This window comes from Electrophorus electricus, chromosome 1 (genome assembly GCF_041902795.1).
Source record: "Electrophorus electricus isolate QZ-2024a chromosome 1, ASM4190279v1, whole genome shotgun sequence".
Classification (NCBI taxonomy): Eukaryota; Metazoa; Chordata; class Actinopteri; order Gymnotiformes; family Gymnotidae; genus Electrophorus; species Electrophorus electricus.
Window position 1 is genome coordinate 41190247 of NC_137497.1, and position 10644 is coordinate 41200890.

Sequence of the window (10644 nt, forward strand, 5' to 3'; positions counted from 1 at the left end):
CTATAAATAAAATAAGCAAAGTTTTTTTTAAAACATTGATTTTTAAATAGATATTTATTGATATAGTATATGTAGATATCTGAAATAGATGTACACAACAGACCAGATGGACAAATAAAGAATGTTCCATTCCATCTATCAATAGTTTCCTATGGTTTATGTATTGAAGGTTGTCCACACCGTTGAGCTTTCTTATGCATAGAGCGATAAAGAGGAAACGAGTGGCCGGAAGAGGTACGGGGCACCTGCATCGCAGCTGTCTCTCCCGCCAGTCGCACCAAATAAAACTTCAGTTAAAAAAAAAAAAAAAAAAAAAAAAAAGTCATCATGTCCCCGCATGTCTGTCATGGTGACAAACGAGTGTAAGGCCATCTGTATGAGTCCTTGTGAGCTTCCAGTGGAGTTTATAAATATAATTCCTTGTCTTTGTGTTGTGCATAATAAGTATTCACGGCCAGTACAGAACCATCTTCCACTGAGGTTTTCATAAAGGAAGACAGACGACGTCGTACGAGCACGGCAGCGTTCGGACCCCGAGTCCGTTCAGTTCCTTCAACAGACACGTGAGCGTGTCTGCATCATGCTGCTGTGATCGGAGGGTTATGCATAGACATTCAGATATTTAACGTTGCGAGATGTGTTGGTGGCCTGTTTTGTTCCACAGCAGCATGTGCAAAAGCAGCGCATGTAAAGTCCAAAGTGAATGTGATGCCCACGTGCATCCTGGCTAACAGTTGTTAGACATACACAGGTGAAATAAAAAACTGTACACACAAACAGACACATGATGACAACAGGAGGTTTGGTACTTAAAAAGAAAGAAAAAAAATGCACACAAGCTATTCTGGACAAGACATCACACCAAAGTACACGTAACCATGCATTAGCACCTACTGCACAAGTATCAAAATCTTTGATACTATTCTGTCTGTCTCTGGTTGCGAAGAGTAGTGCATAAAAGCAAGCTTCAAAACAGCCTTGGTTTGGCATACGAAACATGGTCATGATTCAATACACCTGGTAAGCAGTGGTTGTCTAGTTAAAATTAAAAAGTCTCTGACATTCAGTGTCTTTGCAACAGTGACATGAACAAAACTGCAAACTCCAAAAAACTGAACGTGTGCAATATATGAGAGCGTGAGAGCAAAAAATATTATATATATATATATATATATATATATATACACACACACCAAAATCCAACATATTCCAATAGCCTCTTCCTAAAGCCATAATAATAATAATAATAATAATAATAATATCCCTTGTGTTAAATACATTCAGGACAGAAATATACAACTTAGATTGGTCAGAGGCAGGAGAGAACATTGGTCCTGGTTTAAGGGTGGACCTTAAAGGCCAGGAGTTCTTCAGAGTGCATGTTGTTGAGGGAGCGCAGTTCTGGCAGCTTGAGCAGTAGCTTGGTGAAGACAGCAGCCTCGTTGGAGTGGTTCTTCGTGACCAGGTCCCTCAGCGCCCGGATCAGGTTCTCCTGCAGGGCTTCCACTGAGCTAAGGTCCTCGATGCCAGTGCGGTCTGGAAGACAACACAGAGGAAGTGATGTCAGAGAAAGAGCAGGCCATCGCCGGCTCCCAGCAGTCACAGCTCTGCTCAGAGGGGCACATGAAGCAACTGGCAGTTGCAGCCTTCATTTAAAGACCTTTCAACCAGATGAACCATTTTGAAATCACAGATCTGGTATAACATACGTTATGCAAATGTAATATAATATTAGTACCTTACAGAACTGATATTAAGGATTTTGTCCATGAATACTGAAAATGTCGATTGGGTGATAAATTAAAAGATACGTAAAAAAGTGCCGTGTGTTCCAAGGGGTGAGGCGGACAGAGAACGCACCGGCAGACACGAGCACGACGGCGGCAAACAGGCTCGTCTCCTCCGCGCTGAGCTGCAGAGCCACGAGCTTTTCGCTGAAGTCAAACATGGAGGCAAGCAGCTCACCAGCACCCATGGAGCGCAGCGTCTCCACGCTGTAGCGCGCGCCGCTCAGGAAGGTGACCGTACGCTCCTTCACATCGAACAGCCCTGCGAAGCGGACCATCAGCACCTGCACCAGCCGATCAGAGCAGGAATTACACCAAGTACGGAGACACACTGGTTTTAGCAGAGTAACTACAGCGTAAACAAGCTCGAATGTATTGTGGGAAGGGCAGAAGACAAAGGGAACTGCTCAGACAGCAGGTGAGGCATTATTACAATTACAGTCTACTACAGTACTGGAAAAACATTCACAAAATACAAGTCAAAGAAATACTCCAAGCACTGTAGGTTTTGAAAGAAAAACAAGATATTTGTCTAAATATATCTAACCCCTTAAATATTTACAACCTTTAAAAGGTCAGGTTTCTTATGTCTAAAAAAGAAGTGACCTGTCCTCCACTTGATGACCCATGACCTGTGACCTGGTGTATGCTGAGCTATGGTGGCAGCTGAAGCCCAAGGCCCTTACCTCAAACGTGCCTGCTTTGAGCAGGCTGACCTGGTCGTGCTGGGAGAGCATGCGAAAACCAGGAATCTGCCTAGCAAACTCAACGACCTCCCTCACAGCAGGGGTGAAGCTCATCGAGAACTCCTCCCAGATCGTATGACTGGGCTTGGTCGGGTCCACTATCGGAGAAGTGTTCATAGGGCACACCTGAAAATGACAAATCAGAATTAACAAATCAAAGACTTTCACATCATTTTCTGTCCTTACTACTAGATTTTGCTTGTTTAGCTTTGTTAAAACATCCATTTTCAGGTAGCCAAGCCAAGCCTATCCATGAAGTAAATATAGCAAACAACCATATCTAATTTACAAAGCAGACTGTAAACGTTCTATTCATACATCCATTTCTAAAAAAAAAAAAAAAAAAAAAAAAAAAAAAAAAAAAAAAGGTCAGTAATGTGTAGAAACCAAAAAGCTCATCCAGTTAATAAACAAAATGTTACTCCACTTACCAGATGCCCTCGATTCCCTCCTCTTCCAGCAATCTCATTCATATTATGCCTGTTGTAGTGGCAGTAGCCAGTGTTATCCATCTGACCACCACTAGGGGCGCAGTTACGCTGCTGTGCAGCGTGGTACCCAGTGGTGACTCGCTGGCTGCTTTCGCAGGAAGACTCGCTGTCAGGGCTCCAGCTGGCCTGCGGGCTGCCGTCACTCAGCCTCTCCGTGAGGCTCGGCGAGAGGGAGACACCTGGTGGTGAGACCGTTGGTTGCCCGTGGGCAAACAGCTCGGCACGCAGTGCGGGACCCGGTGCGTCCTCCTCGCCGCTGTCCGACGAACAGGATGACGACGAGCTCATGGATGTGTCCATGGGGACTGTCGGCTCCGAATCCTGGGGGCACTGCGGTGAGGATGGGGGCGAGGATGAAGATGAGGAGGATGAGGAGGAAGAAGAAGGGGAGGTGGAGGAGGAGCTGGAGTCGCGGAGCATGTTGTGCAGCTGGGCGCTGTTCATCATGCTGTTCATGGCGTTCTGCATCTCCAGGAGCATGCGCTGCTTCTCCCTCTTCGGGATGCGACCGAACCTCACAGCTGTGGAGGGTTAAATGGGTGCACATGGAAATACGTCAGCCTCCAAAACAGCTCCAAAACTCTAGCAGCCCCCTTCTATAACTGACATGGGAGAGAGAGCGTGCCACTGCTCTGTCCTGAGAGCACAGGCACTTATGTTCTCTATGTTCGCAAAAACAGCTGCACACTCACCATCTCGGGACATCCCCACGGACAAGCACTTCTTGAATCGGCACTGCTGGCAGCGGTTTCGGTTGATGCGCACGATGGTGCAGCTCTCTGACTTCACGCACTTCTTATACTGGATGTTCTGCTGAATGCTCCTCCGGAAAAAGCCCTGAGGAACAAAACATTTTACCATCTACTGCCCCTAGTGGCGGGGAGGAGAACACCCCGAAAACACTACAGGCATTTAAATATAATTGCAGGCCATGTAACAAGAGCTCATTTATTTTAACAAGGCGGTCATCAGAATACATGTCTAAAACAGACAAGGGACCAAAGAGTAGTTACTGGCTTCCAGCAAATAGGTACCATGCATGGTTCAACTAAATAAAGCTCTTGATACCTTGTTAAAATACATTGAGCGTTTCTCTTTGGTAGGTCCAAAAGCGTGGACCACACTCAGCAGTGGCAGCGATTCGAGTCGGATTTGATGCTGTTTCCTTACCTTGCATCCTTCGCAAGCATGGACTCCATAATGAAAGCCAGAGGCTACGTCGCCGCACACTTTACACAGCAGTACCATCCCACTGAGCTCTGAAAAACAGGAGACGCAATGAGCATCTGCAGGTGCAGGATGCAGGTGACTTCCTGACCATGGTGCTTTCCGAGAGGGAACTGCGTGTGGATTCATGCCGTAAAACGCAAAATGGAGGACCGGTCTTACTTGTGATGCCACTTTTGGCAGCGGACAGGGTGGACTTCTCTGAGGCAGGCATACGGGAGTGGGGTTGTTTTGGCACTCCGAGGGGTGAGGCAGCAGGCAGCTCCACCTTGCAGCTCTGTGTGGTGGAAGGGGGCGGAGATGTGCATGGTGAGTGGCTGTTGGAGTGGTCAGTCAAACAAGAGTCCAGGCTAGAGGCAGGGCCTGAGGAGCAGACGTAGGCTATCACACCAGCTGAGAAAAGAGGACAGAGGCAAAGCGTTAATGACATATTCTACATCAACAGCTATTGATAAATCAATAACAATATGCTGGTATTGCAGTTAATGCCATTATGGAGGAAATATTTTAATTCACCAGTTTAATATGAAGCTGTGTTGTACCAACACTCAGTAGAAGAACTTTCAATGTGTCATTAAGACTATTTCCTTTGGGTTTTTTTACTGCTCATTCACAGATTGGATAACACTGTTGTGTAATCTTATTTCAAAAGCTAGCGTCATCACATACAAGGAACCATCCCTGCCGGCTACAGATCAACTACCCAGAACAGCTAATTCAAAGAGCTGCGCCTCTGGGAATCGTTTTAACAATACCAACATTCTCATTATCTACTTTGCTTCTTACACTTTAAACTGGTACAAAACCTGGTTAAAAATGCTTTGCATAGCATACATTTGTTAATGTGTGTCCCACTTTTTAAATTTATTACGTGTTTCACAGAGTGCAACAGGTTATAACACAGCGGGGTATTTCGACAGAATAAACACATGTAGAGGCTCAGTGACGTCACTGCTGCAGACTGTGGGCTACCGTGTAGTTTTAGTAGTCAGTTCTGAAATTTCACATTTGCATTCAGTAAAATTACAATAGAGGCGCCTGATAATGTCAACTGTAATAAAATGTAAATTAAATATCCAGGTTGGTAAGACGTTTAATGAAGACTGAAAGACGATCCGTCTCAGATCCACCCACACGTGGATGTGTCACGTATTCTACGGGGGAAAAAAAAAAAATCTAGGTCACCGCGACTGTCTCGCGCTGCCTCACGTGGTACTGCAGTCAACCCCCGCGCCAGGGCAGCGCGTGCGGAATTATGCAATGAGCGCGCGGCGCCTGGCCTCGACCAATCAGGAGCCGGAGAGCGCCGCGTCGCGTACACAGAGGCACATGGCCAGGCTGGCTGTGCCATGTGAGTGCGAGGAGCGGAGACGCGGAGAGTACACGGCGCCTGGAGCAACACAAACACCCCTAAACCACAGGACACAGCTAGCGCCAAGCTGCCTAGCTGTGGCTTTGCAAGCCTTAAACCAAGATAGCAGAAAAACCGCCGAAATCAATGAGTATGTTTCGGGAACAGACAATATGGTCGAATAATCACCTAAAATGTGGTTGAAATTAATAATTTAAAAAATCATTACGAATATTCCGATAGCTAAAGGTCATTCATTCGTTTATCCCTACCCGATTTAAAAAAAAAAGCAAGCAACGTGAAAGTAGCTAGCTAGGTACAAATAATTAAAGATCCTTACCTGGTTTTGTTGATCCCATATCTTCTTTCACAAAAAAAATTATTAACACTGTAGCTATACCGTAGTATGAAATGAAACGTAGCCCTTACAGCTTTAGTATGCTAGCCAGCTATATGGCTATCAGGGTTAGTTCTCATCAACAAAGTCCTTCGACCTGAAGGAATGAATGACTAAAGCCGACCATGCTAGTCCAAAATTTCAGCACTGGCTTCTCAAACCGTCCGTATGTTCTCGAACAGACGGGGTTATAACGTACACGGTGTACAGCGGAACTCCCTGGTAGTGACTGTCGGGTACTGAATGTTCCGAGATGTTTGCTGCTGTAGACCACGCCCCCATGTCCCGGCCACGCCCCCTGCCCCCAGCGCACGAGCCACTTTAACCCAGTGACACACTTTCTGCAGACCGGGGCGGAGCTGCGTGATAGCCTGCTGTGCTCTGCAGCGGCGAGCCGAGCCTGTCGACTGGACTCCTCGTTTTGGAGTCATGTTTGTCAACGCTAAGAAAAGCAACGCTGCAGCAAAGGCATCTGAAGCATATGTTTCAGCTATTTAAAAGGAAAATATTTTATGATGTAGTGCAAAATACAAGAAGCGAACACAATCAGGCTTCCGATAGATGATTTTTAAGATGATAAAGATAAGATGTCTTCATCTGGTTTGTAATTCAACCAAGTTACACGTCATCGTTGTCGCAATGTTTGAGTGCACTGGGCCATTAGGCTATATGAGCTCTATCAATTCGATAGCGTTATCTGTCATTACAAAATCGTTCAACTTGTGGTCGGTGACATAGGAGATGGCCTACTTAAGATGACCTTCAAAGTCGTACGGACATTTAGTGCTAATCATTTAAGCATTGTAACGTGAACTCACCACTCATTATATTTGCACATTGCACATACGTTAACTGGCCACTGTGACAGGTTAGATAGGTGTATCGCAGGTGTACAGTTACAGATTATAACCCATCTGTTGCTTTGCACAGTTTATTAGCCACATTCTGCTCCATTTATCACTTCATTTCTAATTTTACAATTAATCATTCAAATAAATCAAATGTACAGTACATTCTCTTACACTGTAGTAACAATCTCTCTCTCTCTCTCTCTCTCTCTCTCTCTCTCTCTCTCTATATATATATATATATATATATATATATATATATATATATATATATATATATATATATATATATATAAATAATGAGGTGTTTCTGTGTTTCTGTAGAGGGGATATATTCAGTGAATTCTCAGACTTAATAAATACAAATCAGGTGAGATCAATTTTGTTATTTGTTAATGATGAAAAGTGAAACATAACGCAAATGTTTCCAAAGAAAAGAAATCATAAATGTCTTGGAAGTCGATGAGGGAAAAAAGTTAATATTACAAAGTTCATCTGAGATCAGATCCGTAGAATGAGCACAGCGCTGGGTCCAGTGGTTTGCTGTGTGCTTGGACATGATGTTGCTATGTTGCCAGTGAATGGGTCTGCTGGCATGGGAAAGAACTGGGTTGATTTTTTTTGTTTGTTTTTTTAAAGCAGGAGTTTTTGAATATCTGGTTGCCAACATTACATCATCACTTTCTCAATGCGGTCTCTGTAAATGTTCATATTTCTTAAAAAGAAACATTCAGATTTCTTTAATTTCCTTCATCTGGGTCAGATCAAACAAGCTTTATAACAGGCTCAAAAACCCTTCTTACAAAGTAAAAATGGAAGCTTAGTTACTGTCATAGAAAGCCATCTACAAACGAAACAACACAGTTACATACATTAGACACACAATGAAGCACAACAAAATTATATACACCAGAACAGGCACCTTTGTGATCACCTTTGCATAAAATCTCTGTATTTTATTCAGTTTCATTCATTTGGTGCTGTGGGTTACCACCACCCACATGTATTGCCTCAGCACAGTGCCGAGCTGCTCTCCGGGATGTTGATGTGTATGTTCAAAACAATCTATTAGGACACTGACCATATGACCACAATAACACAGCTGCTATGCTCAACACTTTGGAATGTGTTATGTGACTGAAAGCTTTGACTTTCTCATAGTTGTAAGATCTACACATGCTCAAATGATAGCGCTGTTTGAAATTAGTTATATGTTTTTCTATGGGTATTAGCAGCCTCTGATTGTCTGTAAAACACTGCAAAGGATGTAAAAGATGTGCAGTGTTTTGCTGAGATGGGGACAAGCTGGTTTGAAATTGTGTTATGTGGATATGTTTGGTTTGCTGTTATGATTCTTGCCTTGAATCTATTGTGGTACCCCTCTCCTCTTCATAGTATGTTCCTTTGTTCCTTAGAAATTTGACATATTTCCATCTATTGTTACTTTTTGATGTATTTCCCCTTTAAACATATTTTTATATAATATATGTGAGCTGACACACCTGTTGTGTCAAAGCTGTGTTACAAAGCTGGTGGGTGCCTCATGTTGCTCTGGACAGTGTGTGAACAGTGAGTTCAGCTTCCCAGTTGTCCTTCAAGATTTCCAGACAGATCACTCTCTGGCTCTGACAGACAATACCTGAGAGAGGAGAGACTTAGAGGACACTTTAGAAGTATTACCTACAAAACAACTCACATGAAGACAAACGACCACTAGTGCCCTCTAGTGGTTACTAAAAGCAGTGCCCTACACCTATAGTGCTATGTGTGAACAAGGGGAAGTCTGTGCTTCAGACTAAACTCAACATTTACTATCTCATTGCTCATAGGGAAAAGGTGAATGTAGTTTGCAGCAAATGTTGAAAGTTAGACTAAAATTGGAACAGAGAATTAAGTCTGGATCAGAGTGTCACTCTAAAAAAATGTGAATTTAGCTCTATCTTATTCAACAAAGTTAGGCTGGCATATGATCATGGAGTAATATATATATATATATATATATATATATATATATATATATATATATATATATATATATATATATATATATATATATATATAAACAGGTGGTTTTGAAAGAAAACCGTCATGATGATGATGGGAAAAAGATCCTTTGCACACAGAGCCTGGCAGCCCTCCTCATAGTTAAAAGCATTTGAATAAGTATTAGCTATAATAACCTCTCTCCTCATTAGACTACGTCTCTTTAAGCTTATAGAAAGTGGGTCATATTATAATCTGATCTAATAGGAATGTCAAATGAAATATAAATTGTAGGGCATTTCTAGCAATTTGTAGAGTGTGTTAAATCCTCAGTGTAGTTAGGTCTGGCATTACGTAAGTAAACTCTTTAATTGTGAAGGAGAAAGATGAAAAAAGAGTAATGAGGTGGTTCATTGAATCCAGTTGAAAAGAGATGTGCTGTAGAAAAAAGGGAAAGAGTTCATTTCTTTTCACGCAGCCTTTTGTGTACAGTTTGTCTCAGATATGCAGTGCGGGAACAGGCTCATGACAGCAACACTGGGACGTGGAATAAGAGCATGTATAAAAAGGAATGAAAAAGGATTGGCGCACTTTGTTCACAGAGAAAATGAATAAGGCATATGTGTTAGCTGGTTGGGACAGTTAATACTGTGACTTTTTTTTGTTTGTTTTTTTTTGAGGCAATTTAAAATTACAGCAGTAAAAAAAGAAGAAAATGTAGACCACTGATATCATGGAGCACTGTTTCAACACCACTGGATGTTAAATGAAATGAAAACATACATACCATCCTCAAAGCAAGTCATGTGCATAAGAAGTGGGCCAAGCAGTTTCTGTGTTGCTGGTGATGAAAGTCACAAATTATCCCTGTGAACTGAAACACATCCATTTATTTTTATAGACTGTTTAAATGAGTGAATAAATCAATGGGTGTCAATTACCCTAGTTCTCCCACTCCTACAACACTGGTGGTAGTGGTGAATTCCCTCACCACCCACCTTCTTAGAAACATTTCTTTAAAATACCTGGTAGTTAAACGGTTGGAGACATCTGTGTGTCATGTGCAGTTTGTATCGGCCACCCTCCATTTCTTGAGTGGTCAGTTTCTTTTACAAGGTTGTTGATGGCAGCGATAGTGTTGGATGTCAGTGCGCTCTTACCCCCTGCAGACAAATGACTACCCAATACACTCAGACCAGCGCCCACTACCACACCAGTGTCACGGCTCAGTCAAGAATGGTCTGCCAACCAGTAATATCTGGTCAGTAGCAGTCTTTCTGGTCCTGTTATCAGACATGCATCAGTGCTGAGCGGGGCAAAGGGTCGATGAAAGGCTATGCATAGTAACGGATGGGCTACAAACTGTAAATGTGTTGAGTGCTTATATAATACACTTATAAGACAGGTTTATATAATAAAGTGACAGTAGGTACGAGGCCTGAGTTTCTAATAAAGAGGCTGGAGAGAGGCGCTAAGGCTCTGTGTGGCATCATAATATCAATGGCACTTCCATAGTATGCGCTGGCTTAAAATAACAATTTGACATTGAAACAGTGTACTCCAAATGTGCACTTGATTACCATTTAACACCAGTGGTGCTTTTAAAGCCTTGTTTATATAGGGTTTACTTCTGTCTCTGCTCTCAGGGAGGGACATAAGCAAAAAATAGCAAAAGCAACATAAAAGATGCCACAAGAATACAAAATAAAATCGCCAAGATAAATGTAGTTTAGTCATTTTCCTTTTTTTCTTTTTTACATTGCTTCTGAATTTGTCAAGAAATGGGCCATGCTCAATTTCTTGGCAGCCAGATT

General features: G+C 42.6%; 1 protein-coding gene across 2 annotated transcripts; it reads right to left on the bottom strand.

Moving 5' to 3' along the window:
• Window positions 1-35: 35 nt before the first annotated feature.
• nr1d2a (nuclear receptor subfamily 1, group D, member 2a) lies at window positions 36-6234 on the bottom strand. 2 transcript variants are annotated; one of them, XM_081720066.1, is made up of 9 exons: window positions 5943-6234; window positions 4768-5405; window positions 4414-4644; window positions 4195-4283; window positions 3717-3861; window positions 2965-3545; window positions 2474-2659; window positions 1861-2071; window positions 36-1536 (listed from the first exon to the last, which is right to left on the bottom strand). In XM_081720066.1, the coding sequence occupies exons 3-9, from the start codon at window positions 4463-4465 to the stop codon at window positions 1340-1342; spliced, it is 1461 nt and encodes a 486-aa protein (XP_081576192.1). In that variant the 5' UTR covers window positions 4466-4644; window positions 4768-5405; window positions 5943-6234; the 3' UTR covers window positions 36-1339. The 2 variants fall into 2 exon arrangements, with proteins under 2 accessions (XP_081576192.1, XP_026868071.2); XM_027012270.3 differs by lacking the exon at window positions 4768-5405.
• Between the last annotated feature and the right edge of the window lie 4410 nt (window positions 6235-10644).

What these genes read in the sequence shown, in the direction of transcription:
- nr1d2a (XM_027012270.3), bottom strand. An exon ending in CGTGGGGATGTCCCGAGATG is followed by an intron (nt 3,546 to 3,716) that starts GTGAGTGTGCAG and finishes AACCCTCCACAG; the next exon opens with CTGTGAGGTTCGGTCGCATC. An exon ending in CGTCGTGCTCGTGTCTGCCG is followed by an intron (nt 1,537 to 1,860) that starts GTGCGTTCTCTG and finishes GTTGTCTTCCAG; the next exon opens with ACCGCACTGGCATCGAGGAC.